Below are 22,260 nucleotides of genomic sequence, written 5' to 3' on the forward strand. Positions count from 1 at the left end.
CTGAATTTATTCTCCATCTTGTGTGTTCTAAGTTGCTTCAGTTGTATCCGACTCTTTGTGACCCTATGGACTGGAGCCTGCCAGGCTCCTCTGTCCATGGGATTCTTCAGGCAAGAATACTGGAGTGGGTTGCCATGCCCTCCTCCAGGGCATCTTCCCAACCCAGGGATCTAACCTGCAGCTCCTGCATTGCAGGCAGATTCTTTACCACTGAGCCACCAGGGAAGCCCATTCTCCATGTTGGGTGCTTGGAATTTTCTGATTGGCTTTTAAAAAGCCAATATGAGGCTTCCCCAGTGGCTCAGTGGTAAAGTATCCACCTGCAATGCAGGAAATAGCCAATATGCCCAAGTTACAAATTGACATTATCCTATCCACTTCTGGAATATCCTTTTTTATTGAGCTATATAGTTAACATATAAATTGCATTCAGGTGTGCACCATAGTAATTTGGTATTTTTTATACATGATGAAATGATCACCAAATCTAGTTACCACCTGTCATCGTACCAAGTTGTTATAATATTATTGATTGTATTCCCTATGTAATATGCCATACCAAGTTGTTACAATACTATTGATGAATACCCTATGTGACATGCCATCCGTGTTACTAATTTATTTCAGAGATGGAAGTTTGGTGTCTTACTCTTCTCTCCCTTTTTCACCCATCTTCCCAACCTTTGCCCCTCTGTCAACCACCAGTTTGTTCTCTGTATCTATGACTCTGTTTCTGTCTTATTTTGTTTGTTCATTTGTTTCATTTTTTAGATTCCACCTATAAGGGAAATCATACAGTATTTATCCTTCTGTGTCTGACTTATTTCACTTAAGGTTATATCCTGTAGGTCCATCTATATTGTCACCAATGGCAAGATTTCATGGACTATCTTGATTTATTCATACGTGTGTGTATTTATATCTGTTCAGAAACGTTTGTTGAAGACTTTTTGTGGGACTGGCCATGTGCTGTGCTGGAAATAAATTATGAGGAAGACACAGTTCTTTCCTTACAGAAATAAACAATCCAGCTGGGTGGGGGTGGTGTGGGGAAGTGAGTGTACATTATACATAACCATATGGCCAACTTAAACACAGCCTGAAACTTTACTATTTACAGAAACAAAGTGTTATATGAGCACAGAAGAGAAAGGGTGTATATGTGTGTGTGTTTTATGAAGATATTTTTAGATGACTTGATAGAGGAAATAGCATTTAAACCGGGTCCCCAAAGTTGAAGCAGAGTATTCTTTGGGAGTAGAAGGAAGGGTTTTCCAGCTCAAACCATCAAAAAACCATGAGAAAAATCTTGGAAGTATCAGAAGTTTATGTGAAATTTGATAGTCTGTGTAAAAGGAATATAATCTGCTTTCCAGGTAGAGAAAGAGGAGGTGAAAACAGAGTGACTAGGAGTCAATGTGTGGCTTCCCTGCTGGCTCAGTAGTAAAGAATCTGCCTGCCAATGCAGGAGACTCAAGTTTGATCCCTGGGTCAGGAAGATCCCCTAGAGAAGGGAATGGCAGTTCACTCCAGTATTCTTGCCTGGAGAATCCCATGGACAAAGGAGCCTTGAGGGCTACAGTCCATTGAGTTGGACAAGACTTAGCAACTAAACCACCACCAGGAGTCAATTTGTGAAAGGCAGTAAAGGTTCTAGGAAACAACAATTATAGAGTTATTTCAGGATGGATGTGTTTTTCTTGACCAAATGCAGCATTTCAGATGGGTCTTGAGTTGGTGGGAGAACCTCTTACCCTCTCTCTTTTTCAGAGTGACATTAAATCAAGGGCCTTAATCAGCAGGACAATACTGTATCAAAAGCAGATGGCAGCTCCCGGCCGAGCAGACACTTTGGCCATCAGCGTGGGAACCAACCCACATCCCCCATCTGGGTGGAGTGGGGCTACAGCTGTCCGCGTTTTGCCTCACATGGTTTCCAAAGGCTCATTCTAGCTGTGCACCTCTTAGAGATGGGATGGAATTTTCTCTCTTCAAAACTGAAACACCCCAAACATGCATTTCAGGGCTCTTCTTGCTCTGAAAGCAGGCTCTGTGTCACTAAGGCTACATTTCTGGATTTGGGGGGAAGGCAAGTCCATGTCTGGGGTCCCTGAGGATGATCTCTACTGTCAGGAAATTCTGGAAAAGCCCAGGTTCCCATTATAAGAACATTCATGTATATTGCTGTGTCTCTACTCTACCCCGGTAGAATATTGGGCACCTACTGATCCGGGGGTTCATCTTTCAGTGTCATATCTTTTTGCCTTTTCATACTGTTCATGGGATTCTCAAGGCAAGAAATACTGAAGTGGTTTGCCATTCCCTTCTCCAGTGGACCACGTTTTGTTCAAAGAGTCAGACTTAGCAACTGAACAACAACATGGATATTGCACCAAACCCTAGCATGCAAGGAGGAGATTTGTAGCCTTCGACTTACAAGAAAAAGAACTAATGGTGAAAATACAACTTCCCAAACTTGTGATAGGTTTACAAAATAAATACTCTGTCCTCTGCCCTGAATGCTATGTCTACTTGCATATGTACTTTAATTCTCCATTTCTCCAGGAAGCTTTCTGTGCTGGCTCACGGAAAAGTTAGCACCACTCCTAGCTCACCCTTACAAATATCCTCATTCCTCTAAGCATTCATTATCTGTTTACATCTTTCTCCCCAGTAAGACTGTGGTCTCCTCACATACCATAGTAGGCAAACACCAAGTGGAATGGAAAGGGAGTCTGCATTTAATTTTAATCTACATGTGTACTGTTAGTCTTTTTTTGTGCCTTTAATTATATTTTCAGTGTTTCTTCTTTTTCATTTCATTTGCTCTTAATGTTTCAACCACAGTAAGGGAAGTCAAGATTTGAAATGCAACTGGTCATTTGTTTTTTTTTTTCCCCCTTCTTTATGGTTTTAGAAAAGGATAAAAGACTTGTAATGGCAGTGACCTCCCCTGCCCCTTATCCCAAGAAAAAGTACGAAGTTTAATAAAACTATAGACAGCTGCTTCCTAAATCATTTTGTGCTGTGCTTAGTCGCTCAGTCATCTCCAACTCTTTGCAACCCATGGACTGGTGCCCACCAGGCTCCTCTATCCATGGGATTCTCCAGGCAAGAATACTGGAGTGGGTTGCCATTTCCTCCTCCAGGGGAATCTTCCCAACCCAGGGATCGAACCCAGGTCTCCCGCATTGCAGACAGACTCTTTACCATCTGAGCTACCAGGAAAGTCACAAACCATTTAAAAATCCAAATTTAGCAAAATGAACAACCTGGCTCAATACTTCTAGGCCTGCTTTGAAAGATAATTGACATGGTTTAAAATCAACTGGAAATTAGAAGTGCAAGATTTGTTCAAAGAGACCTTAAGGACCCAGCCCAAGCCACTCACTTGTCAACAAGAACACCAAGACCCCAAAAGCCTGGGAGAGTCTGCCCTGTCCCATCACAAACCCTGAGAATCCACTGCTGTTTCTGTAGTGAGACCAACGTGCTTCCCAGAACAAGAAGGAACAGATCTGTCTGTGGTTGTTTTGTTTTACAATTGGGAAGATTGTGCGCTTTTTAGGTTTTTTTACGCTTACACATATTCATGATAGAAATAAACTCGAATTTCAGAGGGAGGAGCAATATTAGCAGCTACTCAAGAGGAAGATATAGGAAAAGATGGGTCAAAGTGATTTCTCTTGGTAACAAGTGCTTTGAGATTTTTAATGTTCTATTTTTTTGTGATATATTGAAATATTTTGACACAGTATAGTATGGCTATTTAACAAACATTTTAAATTAATTTTAAAATTTATTTATTTTTAATTGAAGGAAAATTGCTTTACCATTTGGTTTGCTTTCTGACATACATCAACATGAATTAGACATAGGTGTACATATGTCCTCTCCCCCTTGAACCTCCCTCCCACCTCCCACCCTTTTCTACCCCTTTAGGTTGTTACAGAGCCCCACTTTGAGTTCCCCGAGTCACACAGCAAATTTCCATTGGCTATCTATTTTATATACGGTAGCATGTATGCATATTTTACTGTTAACTATTTTGGCTGTCCTAAGCTGCCAATAGTTTTCCCCCCCATAATGAGTAAGCTTCGTGTTAACTTTAACTGTACAACACGGGCGACGTACGTGGAAAAAGTGCTGATGCCTGCAGTTAAACCCTCTGCACACCAGGCTTTCCTGGTCCTGCTGTCATTCTGCTGCCAACACTTCTACAAAACCAAAGTGAGCAATGGAGAGACATGGATCACTGGTGGGTGATATGACAATACTCCCACCACTTATAAATCCCCGTCTCAGTCAAGTGTCAGCTCATTTCCCATGTCCTCAACATGAATGCTCACATAGCATGATATGCCATTGAAAGTTCCCATTGGCCACTATTTTACAGTCTCTGCCTTAGACATATTTTTCCACAACAGGGGACCTTGGGGTTTGGGGAGAGGAGAAGAGAAAGGTAGAATAAACAAATTAAAAAGGATAGCAACTTTAAAAAATATAGAAGGAATGATACATGTACCAAATCTTCTATATCCATTCCTCTGTTGATAGACATTAGGGTTGCTTCCATATTTTGACTATTGTAAATTGTGCTGGAATGAACATCAGGGTGCCTGTATCTTTTTGAACTCTGGTTTTCTTTGGGTATATGCCTAGGAGTTATATATAATGGAATATTAAAGTCATGAAAAAGAACAAAATAATGCCATTTGAAACATAGATAGACCTAGAGATTGTCATACTAAATGAAGCAAGTCAGACAGACACAGAAAGACAAATATCTGATATTGCTTATATGTGGAATCTAAAAAAATAGGTACAGGAGAACTTATTTACAAAATAGAAGCAGAGTCACAGATGTAGAAAACAAACTTATGGTTACCAAGAGGAAAAGGGGAGGGATAAACTGGGATACTGGGATTGACATGTGCGCACTAGGTCAATTATTTCTTATTAGTTGTATATAGATAAAATAAATAACTAGTGAGAGCCTACTGTGTAGCACAGGGAACTCTACTCAGTACTCTGCAATGGCTTGTATGGGAAAAGCATCTTAAAAATAGTGGATATATGTATGCGTGTAACTGATTCACTTTGCGGTACACCTGAAACTAATACAACATTGTAAGTCAACTATACTCCAATAGAAATTTAAAATATATATTACAAGGAATGAAGGAATAAGTGATCAAAGTGTCAGCCCTTTATTGACGAGAGCCAAATTGAAGAATGGACTTAAATGAGCAGGAATAACAGGTGTAATCTTGAACCCCAGAACTGGATATATCCACTCACTCCAGGCATCGTGCAGCAGCCCTAGCTCTGCCACGTGTGTCCCCTCCCCGGGTCACATGCTACCAGCCCAGCACAATAGAGGTACATGTGCTAGAGGAAGGGAAGGGGTGGGGCTGAGCTACACAAGCTTATCGCTTCCCCCAAGCTCAGTAATCAGGTAAGTCACACCACTTTCCCTGTGGGGAGAGGCAGGAGGCTAAGGTTTTTAGGAAACTTCCCTCCTTTTGGAAATCATTCGACTGGGACACACAGATGAGAGAGGGGAGATGTTGGAGAATAGATGGAACTTTTGTGCCCACTGAACTGAGAAGGCATTTCGAGACCAAAAAATGATGCAGGAGTCTCTGTGTAATCAATGGATCCATTTATTACAGGGTAACTTACTGACAGGGTGGGACTGGGAAGAAAATGATCTGGAAGCATTTGCAGTGGCTATGGCCACTGGGACAATTTGATGGTTAACCTGGAGTGTGGGGTGCTTGGAAATACAGTCCATATTCCCAAGTCAAGATTTATGAGTGAGTAATAGCTTCCAGGGAGAAGGCAATGGCACCCCACTCCAGTACTCTTGCCTGGAAAATCCCATGGATGGAGGAGCCTGGTAGGCTGCAGTCCATGGGGTTGTGAAGAGTCGGACACGACTGAGCAACTTCACTTTCACTTTACACTTTCATGCATTGGAGAGGGAAATGGCAACCCACTCCAGTGTTCTTGCCTGGAGAATCCCAGGGATAGCGAAGCCTGGTGGGCTGCCATCTATGGGGTCGCACAGAGTGGGAGAGGACTGAAACAACTTAGCAGCAGCAGCAGCAGCAGCAGCAGCAATAGCTTCCAGATGTTCAAGCTGGTTTTAGAAAAGGCAGAGGAACCAGAGATCAAATTGCCAACATCCACTGGATCATGGAAAAAGCAAGAGAGTTCCAGAAAAACATCTGTTTCTGCCTTATTGACTATGCCAAAGCCTTGGACTGTGGGGATCACAATAAACTGTGGAAAATTCTGAAAGAGATGGGAATATCAGACCACCTGACCTGCCTCTTGAGAAACCTCTATGCAGGTCAGGAAGCAACAGTTAGAACTCGACATGGAACAACAGACTGGTTCCAATAAGAAAAGGAGTACATCAAGGCTGTATATTGTCACCCTGCTTATTTAACATATGCAGAGTACATCATGAGAAACGCTGGGCTGGAAGAAGCACAAGCGGAATCAAGACTGCCGGGAGAAATATCAATAACCTCAGATATGCAGATGACACCACCCTTATGGCAGAAAGTGAAGAGGAACTAAAAAGCCTCTTGATGAAAGTGAAAGAGGAGAGTGAAAAAGTTGGCTTAAAGCTCGACATTTAGAAAACGAAGATCATGGCATCTGGTCCCATCACTTCATGGGAAATAGATGGAGAAACAGTGGAAACAGTGTCAGACTTTATTTCTGGGGGCTCCAAAATCACTGCAGATGGTGACTGCAGCCATGAAATTAAAAGACGCTTACTCCTTGGAAGAAAAGTTATGACCAACCTAGATAGCATATTGAAAAGCAGAGACATTACTTTGCCAACAAAGGTCTGTCTAGTCAAGGCTATGGTTTTTCCAGTGGTCATGTATGGATGTGAGAGTTGGACTGTGAAGAAAGCTGAGCACCAAAGAACTGATGCTTTTGAACTGTGGTGTTGGAGAAGACTCTTGAGAGTCCCTTGGACTGCAAGGAGATCCAACCAGTCTATTCTAAAGGATATCAGTCCTGAGTGTTCATTGGAGGGACTGATGCTGAAGCTGAAACTCCAATACTTTGGCCACCTCATGCGAAGAGTTGACTCATTGGAAAAGACCCTGATGCTGGGAGGGATTGGGGGCAGGAGGAGAAGGGGACGACAGAGGATGAGATGACTGAATGGCATCACTGACTCAATGGACATGAGTTTGAGTGAATTCCAGGAGTTGGTGATGAACAGGGAGGCCTGGTGTGCTGCGATTCATGGTGTAGCAAAGAGTCGGACACGACTGAGTGACTGAACTAAACTAAATAGCTTCCCAGGTGGTGTAGTGGTAAAGAATCCACCTGCCAATGCAAGAGATGTGGGTTTGATCCTTGGGTTGAGAAGATCCCCTGGAGGAGGAAATAGCAGCCCACTCCAGTATTCTTGCCTGGAAAATCTCTTGGACAGAGCATCCTGGCAAGCTACAGTTTTATGGTTTAGAAAGAGACCAAGATGTTATTATAATAAAAGCCCCATATAATATGGGGAAGAACCACAAAAAAAAATGTATGCATTGTGCTGCGGACTTCAGTCGTGTAATAGAAAGAGAGAGAGAAAAAAGAATAGAGTGCTTGCATGGGTGATATGTGGAATGAATGTGGTTTTGAGCTGATTATTAAAGGAGGGGTATATTTTTCTTTTTCTTTATTAAAAAAAATTTATTATTGGCATATAATACTTTACAATGTTATGTTAGTTTCTACCATACAACAAAGTGAACCAGCTATACATATATACATATATCCTGTCCCTGTACAGCCTCCGTCCCTCACCCCACCCCTCTAGGCCATCACAGAGCACCAGGCTAAGCTCCCTGAACTTTATAGCCGCTTCCCACTAGCTGTCTGTTTTACATGGTAGTGTCTATATGTCAATGCTGTTCTCCCAATTTGTCCCACCCTCCCCTTCCTTTTCAAAGGAAAAGGAATAAGTCGTTTTACTTGGAGAAATTAGCCTCAGAAGTGACACAAAGCTATTCCGTGGGGTGGTCCCTTCTGGCTAAAGTATGGAATATGCTGGAATTTAGGTCCTGGTTGCAACAGAAGGGTCTTGAGTCCTCAACTAAGAAATCCTGCTCACTTGAGTCCTTTTGAGAGGCGTTTCCTACTTTTACCTGATTGGAAACACTATAGATGTTCAAAGATCTTGTAAGTGGTCTTTGGGACTTACCCAAGGAGTTGATTAAAAGAGTTCAGTAATCATACCTACTGTTTCATTCTGGAAACACTCTCCTGAGAGTTTCAGGATATCAGTATTCACCCAGAATCCCAAGAACACCATGGAGCACATGGGTTAAAGGGCCCAGGCTGTGTCCCTGAGCATGGCATTTACTGGCTGGGTCAACCCGGGGGTGGGGAGAGCCTTGTGGGAAGTTGAATTAGGAACCGCTCCTCCAGTTCCAATTGGCTTGTGACCAATGCTGGATTTCTTACTACTTTTATAAATCACTATTTGCTGTAACTATTTCTAAACAAAAAATATAAAAATTATAAACCTCTTTTTTCTTTCAGTGAAGAAAAAGAAGCCTAAACTATTAAATAAATTTGATAAGACTATTAAAGCTGAGCTTGATGCTGCAGAAAAACTCCGTAAAAGGGTAGGTCGATGGTCTATTTTTCATAGAAACGTGCTATGGTTTCGTTGTTAAATAAACACAGGCATTACCCTTGGTTTGTTTTTGAAAAACACTGTAAGAGAATCAACCTTTGAATAGAGTGGATTTTTCCCCAGGCACATCAGCGTTCCATGTGGAGTGAATCAAATGAAAAGAAAAGCTGTAGCTGTAATGGCCAGATAGAAACAGAACTTCATCTTCAGGCTAGCCAGTTGGGGAGTCAGCCCCTTCCATCACCGTTTAGTTGTGTGGCTTTGGGGAAATCACTCGGTCATTCTGAGTCTCCGTTTCCTTGTGTTAAAAAATGAGAATAATATGTACTTACTTCTTGATTTTTTTATAAAGATCCAATGAGATAAGCAAATAGATGAGAAAAAAAGTGGAAGCAGTGACATTTTATTTTCTTGGGCTCCAAAATCATTGTGGATGATGCCTATAGCCACAAAATTAAAAGACACTTTCTCTTTGGGAGAAAAGCTATGACAAACCTAGACAGCATATTACAATGCAGAGACATCACTTTGCTGACAAAAGTCCATCTAGTCAAACCTGTGGTTTTTCCAGTAGTCATATATAGATGTGAGAGTTGGACCATAAGAAGGCTGAGGGCCAAAGAATTGATGCTTTTGAATTGTGGTGCTGGAGAAGACTCTTGAGAGTTTCTTGGACTGCAAGATCAAACCAGTCAATCCTAAAGGAAATTAACCATGACTATTCATTGGAAGGACTGATGCTTTAGCTCCAATACTTTGGCCACCTGATGGGAAGAACTGACTCATTGGGAAAGATCCCAAAGCTGAGAAAGACTGAGGGCAGGAGAAGGGAGTGACAATGGATGAGATGGTTGAGTGGCATCACTGATTCAATGGACATGAGTTTGAGGAAGCTCTGGGAGATGGTGATGGACAGTGAAACCTGGTGTGCTATAGTCCATAGGGGTCACAAAAAAATTGGACACAACTTAGTGACTTAGATACAACTTAGATACAATGAACAATGAGATAAGAGATTTTTTTTTAAAGCATCAGTACTGCCAAGCAGCATACAAGTCAGGGTTTTCATTTTAAAGCACCCTGATGCAAAAAGAAAAAATAAGTTAGTCTAATACTTAGGGTAGTTACTATTAGGTGAAACGATTTTAGATTTAAGATTCTTCTCACTTTGGGTTAAACTCACATAGCTCTAGTTCCCAGGGTGACTGTTTTATGTTTTGCTTTGTCATCAGTTAATTCAAAATCTTATTTGCATTTGTTCCTGGATATTATGTTTTTGAAAACAGGGAATTAACACAAGACTAAAGTTATCTGTTCTCCCAGCTCAGTCATATTCATCTAATTGCCATGCCCAATATCAATTATACTGTATTTAATGGCATCTTCACTTAATCATCTATAGACATACCTTGTTTTATTGTGCTTCACTTTATTGTTCTTCGTGGATATTGCATTCTTTTTTTCAAATTAAAGTTTTTGGCTACCCTGTGCCAAACAGGCCTATCAGTGCCATTTTTCCAACCTCATTTGCTCACTTCGTGTCTCTGTCACATTTTGGTAATTCTCAAAATAATTTCAAACTCTCCACCAGCCAAAAGATTATGACTCACTGAAGGCTCAGATGATGATCAACATTTTTTAGCAATAAAGTATTTTTAATTAAGGTATGTGCATTGTGTTTTAGACATTAATGCTATTGCATACTTAATAGACCATGGTATGATGTAAAGTACAAGTCACTCAGTCGTGTCCAGTTCTTTGTGACCCCATGGACTATAGCCTGCCAGGCTCCTCTGTCCATGGAATTCTCCAGGCCAGAATACTGAAGTAGGTAGCCATTCCCTTCTCCAGGAGATCTTCCCAACCCAGGAATTGAACCCAGGTCTCCCATATTGCAGGCAGATTCTTTACCGTCTGAGCCACTAGGGAAGCCTGGTGTGATATAAACGTACCCTTTAAATGTAATGGAAAGCAAGATATTCATGGGGACTTGGCTTTGTTGCAGTATTTGCTTTATTGTGGTTATCTGGGACCAAACCCGCAAGATCTCCAAGGTTTGCCTCTACTTGTCTCTTGTGAAAATTTCTGTCTTGGTTCTGTACTTAAATTTATACCTTGTGTAATACCATTGGTTTTCCTGTAATGTGGTTTCTAATCAGTAGACATTGAGACATTGACTGCAAAAAAAAAAGTAATAGGGGATTGTCATAGTTAAAAAACAACAATAAAAACATCCACATTAGGCATTGAAGTGGGACAAAAATGTGCTTCCCACACATCTTTTGGAAAAGTCCCAAACAAGCATGAAGATGTCTGTAACTAGCAAATGGCAAGGTCCCCAAACCGAAGCCTGGCTTACCCTCATCAGCAGCCGATACAAATGCAGTAATTCCAGAGAATATTACAGCCCAAGTCTTTGTTCACTAAATTAACGTTGGATGATTTCTGTGTCTATCTCATTTAGCTTTGTAAAATGAGGCCCACTATTCTTTGTTGAAATTTTGCATTTCTTACTAGGAATGAGGCAGGAATCTTCTTTTCCTATCACCCCGTTCGGCATTCTCCACTTTCTCTGTGCTGTATGTCCTTAGTGAAAAACGAGGGGGGGCTACCTATTTCAGGGGTGATTTTAGGGATAAAGAATAAACGAACAGCTTTAGAGAAGGATTTTTTTGTAATGATAATGAATGGTAGAGAAGGGCTCAGTTATCAAGGGGCAGGTAAGTCAGTGAAACATAAAAGTGCTGGAACAATTCATGGGATGTTCTCCTCTGGCCCTTGCTTATTTGCAGAAATTATGATGCTATCCTCAAGAAGCACCATGGATCTGTAACAGGGTAAATAAAAGAGGAAGAAGTGGCTACAGAGGCAATTCTTGCTTCTGAGACAATAGGGAGCCATATTATGAACTGAATCATCAGTGGCATTAAGTTTTTTAGGGTTGTTTTTATAGCTGGTATTTTCAAATAATGCAAGAGACTCCCCTGGGATCACTGTGGCCCTGAGGCATACTCTGGTCAGAGGAGGCCCAGTCTCAGGTCGCACCCTTGTTTCAGATACTATGTGACATGAACGTGTGAGGTCACTTTCTATTTCCTCCAAAAATGCACAAATCATATTTCAATCATTGATTTTTTAAAATAACATGTATTGTTTAAAACTCCTCCTTATGCCCCATAAAAAGGATTGGAAATGATAGACTGAAATATTCATTTGCTGGAATCATAAAAATTAAAAGAAGGGAAAGCTTAATAAAGCTAAAAGTTCAACACATGAAAAGTTCACACTGCAGGCTCTAAACGGGGCTAGGAATGATGTCACCTGTGGGCTGAGTAAGGCAGGGGCATGGACCACTATTCCTCTGACGGTGTGATCCATGGCATCCGGGCCCACCACTTCATGGGAAATAGATGGGGAAACAGTGGAAACAGTGTCAGACTTTATTTTTCTGGGCTCCAAAATCACTACAGATGGTGACTGCAGCCATGAAATTAAAAGACGCTTACTCCTTGGAAGGAAAGTTATGACCAACCTAGATAGCATATTCAAAAGCAGAGACATTACTTTGCCAGCAAAGGTTCGTCTAGTCAAGGCTATGGTTTTTCCTCTGGTCATGTATGGATGTGAGAGTTGGACTGTGAAGAAGGCTGAGCGCCGAAGAATTGATGCTTTTGAACTGTGGTGTTGGAGAAGACTCTTGAGAGTCCCTTGGACTGCAAGGAGATCCAACCAGTCCATTCTGAAGGAGATCAGCCCTGGGATTTCTTTGGAAGGAATGATGCTAAAGCTGAAACTCCAGTCCTTTGGCCACCTCATGCGAAGAGTTGACTCACTGGAAAAGACTCTGATGCTGGGAGGGATTGGGGGCAGGAGGAGAAGCGGACAACAGAGGATGAGATGGCTGGATGGCATCACTGACTCGATGGACGTGAGTCTGAGTGAACTCTGGGAGTTGGTGATGGACAGGGAGGCCTGGCATGCTGCAATTCATGGGGTCACAAAGAGTCGGACACGACTGAGCGACTGATCTGATCTTATCTAATAGCCAGCTAAGAGAGTGTTAGCTGGAAAAATACTTAAGCAAACTTGTTATGAACACTGTTAATCCTATGCTTTAAATTTGGAGATGGTGCATTTAGCATGATTTTCACAAAAATAGCTCCCAAATTTGCAGTTTAAGTTGTGTAGGGCATGTGATAGGCTGAAAATTGTCGCCCCACCCAAAGATATCCATGTCCTAATCCCTTGAACCTGTAAAGGTTACTGTGTTTGGAGAAAGCGTCTTTGCAGATAGGATTAAAGGGTCTAAGACAAGGGACTATCCTGGGTTATTTAGTTGGACCCTAAATTCACTCCCATGTTTCCATTAAGAGAGAGGCAGAGGGAAACCTGATATAGACAGAACGGAAGACAGAGAGAAGACAAAGTGGAGACAGGAGTGGTGTGTCCACCAGTGAAGAAATGCTGTCCCTGGTGGCCCAGCGACCAAAGACTCCACACTTGCAATGCAGGGGGCCCAAGTTCAGTCCCTGGTCAGGTCCCACATGCTGCAGCTAAAAATCCCGCATGCCACAGTGAAGATCAAAGAAACCACGTGCACAGGTAAATAGAGAAATACGTATTTTAAAAGAAATGCTGTCGGGAGGCAGGAACAGATTCCCCCCTACAGCCTCTGGATGAAGAATGGCCCTGCCCACATCTGGATGCCAGTCCATTCTCCAGACGGTGAAAGAATGAATTTCTGTTGTTTTAAGCCACAGAGTTTGTGGCCATTTGTTATAGTGGCCACAGAAAACTCATACAAGATAGTTAGAAGACAGTTACTCAGAAAAAGATATTTAGTTTGAATTCTGCATTCCTTAAAATCATTCATGGAAGAAATAAAGTAGTGGTTTTACAAGTTATTATCCAAAACACACAGAGCATTCTTAAAATTCAATGATAAAAAATAAACAACACGATTTTTAAAATGGGCCAAAGACCTTTGAAGACAATTCACCCAAGAAGATGTTCAGATGGCAGATGAGCATATGAGAAGATGCTTCACCTCATATGTTATGGAATGCAATCTAAAACAAGACCATACTACTAGTACACCTTTAGAAAGGCCACTGTCACTGGATCACTGGCAACACCACGTGCTGACGACCTTGTGGAGCCCTGGAAACCCTCATTTGTTGCTGGTGGGAATGTGAAATAGTACAGCCACCTCGGAAGACAGTTTGATGGTTTTGTACAAAAGTAAGCATACTCTTGGCATACAATCTAGAAATCTTATTCCTTGGTATTTATCCAAAGGAGTTGAAAATTTATGTTCTCCTAAAAACATTCTGAAAGAGACGGGAATACCAGACCACCTGACCTGCCTCATGAGAAGCCTCTATGCAGGTCAGGAAGCAACAGTCAGAACTGGACATGGAACAACAGACTGGTTCCAAATAGGAAAAGGAGTACGTCAAGGCTGTATATTGTCACCCTGCTTATTTAACTTATATGCAGAGTACATCATGAGAAATGCTGGGCTGGAAGAAGCATAAGCTGGAATCAAGATTTCTGGGAGAAATCTCAATAACCTCAGATATGCAGATGACACCACCCTTATGGCAGAAAGTGAAGAGGAACTAAAAAACCTCTTGATGAAAGTGAAAGAGGAGAGTGAAAAAGTTGGGTTAAAGCTAAATGTTCAGAAAACGAAGATCATGGCATCTGGTCCCATCACTTCATGGGAAATAGATGGGGAAACAGTGTCAGACTTTATTTTGAGGGGCTCCAAAATCACTGCAGATAGTGATTGCAGCCATGAAATTAAAAGACGCTTACTCCTTGGAAGGAAAGTTATGACTAACTTAGATAGCATATTCAAAAGCAGAGACATTACTTTGCCAACAAAGGTCTGTCTAGTCAAGGCTATGGTTTTTCCAGTGGTCATGTATGGATGTGAGAGTTGGACTGTGAAGAAAGCTGAGTGCTGAAGAATTGATGCTTTTGAACTGTGGTGTTGGAGAAGACTCTTGAGAGTCCCTTGGACTGCAAGGAGATCCAACCAGTCCATTCTAAAGGAGATTAGTCCTAGGATTTCTTTGGAAGGAATGATGCTAAAGCTGAAACTCCAGTACTTTGGCCACCTCATGCGAAGAGTTGACTCATTGGAAAAGACTCTGATGCTGGGAAGGATTGTGGGCAGGAAGAGAAGGGGACAACAGAGGATGAGATGGCTGGGTGGCATCACTGACTCGATGGACATGAGTCTGAGTGAACTCCGGGAGTTGGTGATGGACAGGGAGGCCTGGCGTGCTGCGATTCATGGAGTCGTAAAGAGTCGGACACGACTGAGCGACTGAACTGAACTGAACTGAAAAACCTGCATGTGGATGTTTATAGCAACCTTCAATAATTGTCAGAACTTTAAAGCAACCGAGATGTCCTTCGGTAAGTGATCAGATAGATAACTGTGATACACCTAGACAATGAAATCTGATTCAGCACTAAAAAGAAGTATCTATTAAGCCACGGAAAGATAATTGTTGTTGTTCAGTTGCTCAGTTGGGTCTGACTCTTTGCGACCCCGTGGACTGCAGCACGCCAGGCTTCGCTCTCCATCACCATCTCCCAGAGCTTCCTCAAACTCATGTCCATCGAGTCAGTGATGCCATCCAACCATCTCATCCTCTGTCATCCCCTTCTCCTCCTGCCTTCAATCTGTCCCAGCATCAGGGTCTTTTCCAGTGATTCGGCTCTTCGCATTAGGTGGCCAAAGTATTGGAGCTTCAGCTTGAGCATGAGTCCTTCCAATGAATATTCAGGACTGATTTCCTTTAGGATTGACTGATTTGATCTCCTTGAAAAGATAGGGATGAAAAGATAAGAAGGAAGCTTAAACACATATTACTAAGTGAAAGAAGCTAATCTGAATAGGCTACATACTGTTTGATTCAAACTATATGACTTTCTGAAAATGCAAAACTATGGAGACAGTAAAAACGTTGGATACCTGTCATTATACATTTGTCCAAACCCGTAGAATGTACAACACTGAGAGTGAACCCAAATGTAAATTATGGACTTTGGGTGATTTTCTTGTGTCATTGAAGGCTCATCAATCGCAACAAATGTCCCTCTGTGCTGAATCAGGATGTGGATTATGGGGGAGTCAGGGCATGAGTAGGTGTAGCGAGTACATGGGAGTTCTCTATACTTTCCTCTCAATTTTGCTGCAAACCTAAAACTGTTCTAAAAAATAAAGCTTTTTAAAAAGTCAATATTGTGAGATGTGTGGCATATTTTAAATAGCCATACAATTGTTTCTGACAATTAACTTAGAGAATAAGTTACTGGCTTGATTCATCTCAGCCTTCAAATCCTCATTGTCTTTGCATTAACCTGTCCGTCAGGTAAGAGACTTACCTGGGACACATTTTATTCTGTGCTGGCTCTCATATCCTCCCCATACCACAATTGTAGTAGTAATAATAGCTAACAAATTTTCAATAGTTTCCATGGTCTCTGCAGCAGCTCTAAGTACTTTGTGGATGTTGTCAGATTTGACCTTCACAGCAACCCCCAAGGTAGTCAAGTACGTTCATTGTACCCATTTCACAGATGAGGTGTATTAAGGCAAAGTCATAAGTAATTTGCCAGAAGTCCCACGTCTCCTAAGTGGTGGAGCCCAGATTCTACCTAGACCCTCAGCATCAGTGATGGGCATGTGACAGGAAAAAAAAAAAAAAAAAACCCTCCTTCTTCCACAGTTTTAAGGGACTTTAATATAGATGTTGCCTGGTTCTATTCAGCCAAGTTATTGAGAAGTAGGTGTCAGTAACAATCTAGCAGTACTGTATGGTTTGCTGAGCCCAACCACATTTATTGTTGTTATGAAAACTTGCTCAGTGAAGGTAATGACATACAAAGCACAGTGAGCTCACATTTATACAAGGAAGGATGGGTTTATGGATAGATGGCTGAAGGGTCTGGTAAACTTCAACTCAGAACTCTGTCTCCATCTCATGGTTCCAACATCCTGATGTGCTGCCTTCCAGTAGAACATCAGGAGATGTGTATTTCTCACTGTGGATGGACTGAGGCAGCCGAGACCCTCGGCAAGCTTACCTGTTGCACATCCTCCGTGTCTGTTTCCACAGTGGTGGTCAGAGACCTAACACAGGTGCTCCAACTGGCTTCTTAAGGACGCACGTGGGCTTCGGGAGGGGTCATATGACCTGGGGGCAGTGAGGCACTTACAGCACCAGCTGAGCATAGTCAGCCGTGATGCTCAGTGGGTGACAGTTTCCGAGGCCAGGTGGCCCCTCTCATCTCATATGCTTATTCCCCACTGAGACTGCCCTTCTCATTGCAGACATTCTAACTGCCAGGAATATTCCTCCCCCAGCTTAAGTCCTAAATATCTTTTAAAGATTGCATGTAGGAACTATACATGCCAACAGAAAATGCCATTTCTTTAACAAAGACTCATAGTACATCATCAGTCAGGTCAGGTCAGTTCAGTTCAGTTCAGTTCAGTCGCTCAGTCGTGTCCGACTCTTCGCAACTCCATGAATTGCAGCACGCCAGGCCTCCCTGTCCATCACCAACTCCTGGAGTTCACTCAGACTCACGTCCATCAAGTCAGTGATGCCATCCAGCCATCTCATCCTCTGTCGTCCCCTTTTCCTCCTGCCCCCAATCCCTCCCAGCATCAGAGTCTTTTCCAATGAGTCAACTCTTCGCATGAGGTGGCCAAAGTACTGGAGTTTCAGCTTCAGCATCATTCCCTCCAAAGAAATCCCAGGGCTGATCTCCTTCAGAATGGACTGGTTGGATCTCCTTGCAGTCCAAGGGACTCTCAAGAGTCTTCTCCAACACCACAGTTCAAAAGCATCAATTCTTCGGCGCTCAGCCTTCTTCACAGTCCAACTCTCACATCCATACATGACCAGAGGAAAAACCATAGCCTTGACTAGACGGACCTTTGTTGGCAAAGTAATGTCTCCGCTTTTGAATATGCTATCTAGGTTCTGCCTTTTAAAAAATAAAGTCTATTTATGTTCATTTTTAGTTTTATGTTTTCCATCATGTAGTTAATTATTTAAAATCTTTTTTTTTTTTTTTTTTAATTTATTTTTTTTTATTTAAAATCTTAAGACAGAAGATTGTTAACTGTAAACTCAGAAGGGAGTCTGGAAAATTTTAACAAAATTTACTTGGTGACTATTAAATAACTATATTATGCATTTGAATTTATTCTATGTATGTAATTGACTCTTCTTAACAGGGAAAAATTGAGGAAGCAGTGAATGCTTTTGAAGAACTGGTTCGCAAGTACCCTCAGAGTCCAGGAGCTCGGTATGGGAAAGCACAGGTATGCTGAAGCCCTGATACTTAGGACACTGCTTTGATATCCTTATGTTCTGTATCATTGGATTTTTTACCACCTGGTATTTGCATTTTGGGCTTCCTTGATGGCTCAGTGGTAAAGAGTCTGCCTACTAATGCAGGAGACACAGGTTCCATCTCTGGGTTGGGAGGATCCCCTGGAGAAGGAAATGGCAACCCACTCTAGTATTCTTGCCTGGAGAGCTCAGTGAACAGAGGAGTCTGGCAGGCTACAGTCCATGGTGCTGCAAAGAGTCGGACACAACTGAGCGACTAACACTACACTATTTGCATTTCATTTTCCCTTCTGACTTGTATACAGAATCAGCTTCTCATGCATATGCATACATTCAAGCAAGAAACACTTTTAAATAAGCAATTAATTATTCCTATTTTGTACTGGTGAATTTCGTAACCTATTTTTGTTCCCCCTTCATCTAGTTTCTCTCCGATTTTGAAAAGAAAATAAAGAATAACACTTTCATCCCTGATTTCCCATCCCCTTCACATTCATTCCATTTGACCCACCACCTAGTTAAATAGAAAGTGGAATGGACTTGGTTCTCTCTGTAGTATCTGTCAGCTGACTCATTTCTTACCACCTACCTTCTCCCCAGCTCCACCCTCACCTCCCTTTCTCATCAGACTTTCTCCATTTTTCAACTCCTCAATTCATGAAGCTTTTCCATGTCTTGCTGTAGCTGCAGAAACCCTCCATGGGCCACATACTGTTTTAGGCCCTGGGATTATCTCAAAGAACACTCTAGAGGTCTCTGTCCTGTGGAGCTTATATTCCAATGGAAGATATTTTAAGTTTCTTACTCAGAATTTTTGTAGTGAAAGCCCATTCTATGGCAGGCCCTGTTCTAGGCACTGCAGATGCAGCTATCAACAAAACACAGGGCCTTTTCACTGTAATGGAGAAGACAATGCAAGACACAGAGAAGAGAATCTCTTGCTTGCTACTGGATACACTGTCAGGAGACAAAAATAAAGCAGAGCACAGCTATAGGACATGTGAGGGGGGTTAAAATGTTGGATAGGGTGGCCGGAAGATAGCTCATCAAGGTGGTGACGTTTGAGCAAAACCCTAAAGGTCTTTATAGATAAATCTACATTTAAAGAATATTAGAAGTGTTAAAAATAAATATATTAGGACATCTTACCTGATACTATATGCCATAAAGAAAAGAAGGTCATAGAGTAAAGAACATGTTATTACAATGTTTTGTTCATAGGCGGTAGGAGGAAAGTGGCACAGCGATACTTAAGATAATCAGGTGATCAGAAAAGGCCTTCCTGGGTGGTGACAAGTGGCTGAAATGTGACAAGGTTTAGGAAGGAGCTGTCCAGGCAGAGGGAACAGGGAATCAGCCTTGACTTTATCCCTGGTGGACTGGAGGAGGGGCGTACTGGGGGAGGTGACGTGGGGTAGGTGAAGCCAGGGGCTCATGGGCTGTATTCTTTGTGCACTGGAAGCACTTGGAGGGTTTGTGCATGGGTGTGCCCCTCTGGTTGTTTTTGTTTTCTTTTTTTAAATAAAGATGACTTTGGTTGCTGGGTACAGAAGGATTATGGTAGCACAAGTCGGAGCCAGGAAAGTAGGAGACATTGCAGGTGTCCTCAAGATGCGCTGGCTTGGACTGGTCCCGGCCGCAGAGGTGGGGCAGTGGACAAGGGCAGGACTGAATCAGACAGTAAAGAATCTGCCTGCAGTGCAGAAGTCCCAGGTTCAATCCCTGGGTCGGGAAGATCCCCTGGAGCAGGGGTAGGCTACCCGCTCCAGTATTCTCGCCTGGGAAACCCCATGGACAGAGGAGCCTAGCAAGCTACACTCCATGGGGCTGCAAAGAGTCAGACACAGCTGAGCAACTTTCAATTTTAGAGATGAATTTGGTGGTTTTGGTTCAGCAGTCTAAGGAGAGGATGGTGCCAGGTACTGACCAAGAAACAGTTTTGAAACAGTTTTGGAGAGGTGCAAAATCAAAGATCTACTTCCGGTTCCTGTGAAGTTTGTGATGCCTGTTACACGTTCAAATGCACATGTTAAGTAGACCATAGGTGTTATTCAGTTTGGAACCCTGGGTAAAATCCAGGGCTGGTGTACAGATGTCAGGCAGTAAACCTCCTCCTGCCTGGGGAGGAGGAGACTGTCAGTTCTGCTGGGAAATGGCAGATTCTGAGCTGCAGAAATTTTCCAGATTCAGGAGAAGCTGACAACACTTGTTCAGAGGGGGCAGTGCCGTCACTTGTGGGTGACACTCTCATGAAAACTAACACATCTAGAGATAAAACAAGTACATCTGGCTCTTAACTAAAGGTGGCAACCACTCGAAATCTAGATGCTTAAATCCTTCCTGGGAGTGTGTACATGCTCAATCATTTCAGTCATGCCTGACTTTTTTTTGACCCTGTGGACTGTAGCCCATCAGGTTCCTCTGTCCATGGGATTTCCCAGGCGAGAATACTGGAGTGGGTTGCCATTTCCTCCTCCAGGGAATCTTTCTGACCCATGTATCAAACTTACATCTCCTGCATTGGTAGGCGGATTCTTTACCACTGAGCCAACTGGGAAGTCTCAAATTCTCCTTATCTCCTCCTTAAAAACTTATTAAATTTGTATTAATTCAGTTTTAATAAATTAAATTTGTGAAAATTTAATGCAGAGAAGTTCCTCTTATCCATGATGCAGTACGCAATAGCAACTATATCATTTCTATAAATTAATTGGATCAGCAATTCTCCAAAATTGCTAAATTGTATTGTTGTTAAGCAAGAAAGAATGTGTTTGTTACCTGAAGATGGTGCCTATTTAAATAAGTGATGTGCTTTGCCACTAGTTCTGGCACTTGTTTGATTAAGGAAAGCCCGTTAACTCGAGAGAATAATGGGTCAAGTGCTAATTATGGCAAAAATGTTTCATGCTTTAGATTTTTCTTTATATGTGATATTAATTGCAAGTACCAAATGCAGTAGTTTTGCACATGACACTCACTATATATATATTTATATATATATATCTCCTCATTTAACAGTAGGAATTTGAGATTTATGCCTCAGCAATATATTTTATCTATAAACTATTATACTACAATGTGTTACCAATATTAACATTAATGTGAAATTTAAGCATGGTAAATTAATTAAATACATAGGAATTAGTTGTTTGTTTTTTGTTTTTGTGGGTTTTTTTGATGTGGATCATTTTTAAAGTCTTCATGAATTTGTTACAATATTACTTCTGTTTTATGTTGTGGTTTTTTGGCCATGAGGCATGTGGAGTCTTAGCTCCCTGACCAGGGATCAAACCCACACCTCCTGTGTTGGAAGATGAAGTCTTAACCACTGGACTGTGAGGGAAGTCCCATAGGAGTTAAAAAAAAAAAATTCAACAGAAGATAGATTTTGTGAGGAGGAATACCTGATGACTTTTCATGCTTTGTTAGCAGATTAAACAATTCCTTTGGAATATCCCAACCAATTTTATAAATTCAGTGACATTAAGTAACATGGAAGCTACAGTATCTATCATTTCTACAGTGAAGTCAAGTTGCTCTGTCGTGTCAGACTCTTTGCGACCCTATGGACTGTGGCCTACTAGGCTCCTCCGTCCATGGGATTCTCCAGGCAAGAATACTGGAGTGGATTGCCATTTAATGTCTTATTTTTTGGATCTCTGTGAAAATCAATTCTGACCAAGTTCCTTGAACATCTGACACAAAATTATGAGCTCGTTTCACTTTATTGTCTTCCGCAAACCTTTAGTGCCTCTCAGGCAGAAAATGCCATATCTCCTAGGAGGTTGGATTGGGCGGTTAGTTTGAATCAACAAAACGCTTTGTGATGTTAATGTCCTGTAGCAAATGTTCAGTTTCAGGGCAAATCCTTCGTCTACAGATGTTAAACTGATCAATATCAATCAATGTTGATACTCAAAGCAAAGCCTATCAGTTTTATTTAAGAGACTTTAAAGAATTACATCACATTTTAATTCTGACATTAAAATTCCAATGCTGTTAAGTTCTGAAATGTTGATACTTCATTAAAATGAAGGACTTTGAAGGATGGAGGAGAGAAAGGAACAAGGCGTGTAGTTGTATCATCTTTCTCTCATTTCAGATTGAGGTTAGTGAAGATATTTATCCCTCTCTAGATAGAGAACAATGTCTTGATAGGCATTTGTCCTTGAATTAACCGTGAGGAAACCCTCCAGTTCTGGGATC

The 22,260-nt window shown here is 41.8% G+C and overlaps 1 protein-coding gene across 10 annotated transcripts in view; it reads left to right on the forward strand.

Annotated features, from left to right (window-relative positions):
* Positions 1 to 22,260, forward strand: part of ASPH (aspartate beta-hydroxylase) — a 204,228-nt gene that overhangs the window by 115,903 nt on the left and 66,065 nt on the right. For all 10 annotated transcript variants that reach the window (XM_086336862.1, XM_086336861.1, XM_086336865.1 and 7 more), the window contains 2 exons: positions 8,572 to 8,657; positions 17,937 to 18,023. In XM_086336862.1, coding sequence (XP_086192988.1) covers positions 8,572 to 8,657; positions 17,937 to 18,023 — 173 coding nt within the window. The remainder of the gene's footprint in view (positions 1 to 8,571; positions 8,658 to 17,936; positions 18,024 to 22,260) is intronic.

The sequence above is a fragment of the Bos grunniens genome, chromosome 14 (assembly GCF_055505025.1).
Source record: "Bos grunniens cultivar Pamir isolate PY7600 chromosome 14, Bosgru_T2T1.0, whole genome shotgun sequence".
Taxonomy (NCBI): Eukaryota; Metazoa; Chordata; class Mammalia; order Artiodactyla; family Bovidae; genus Bos; species Bos grunniens.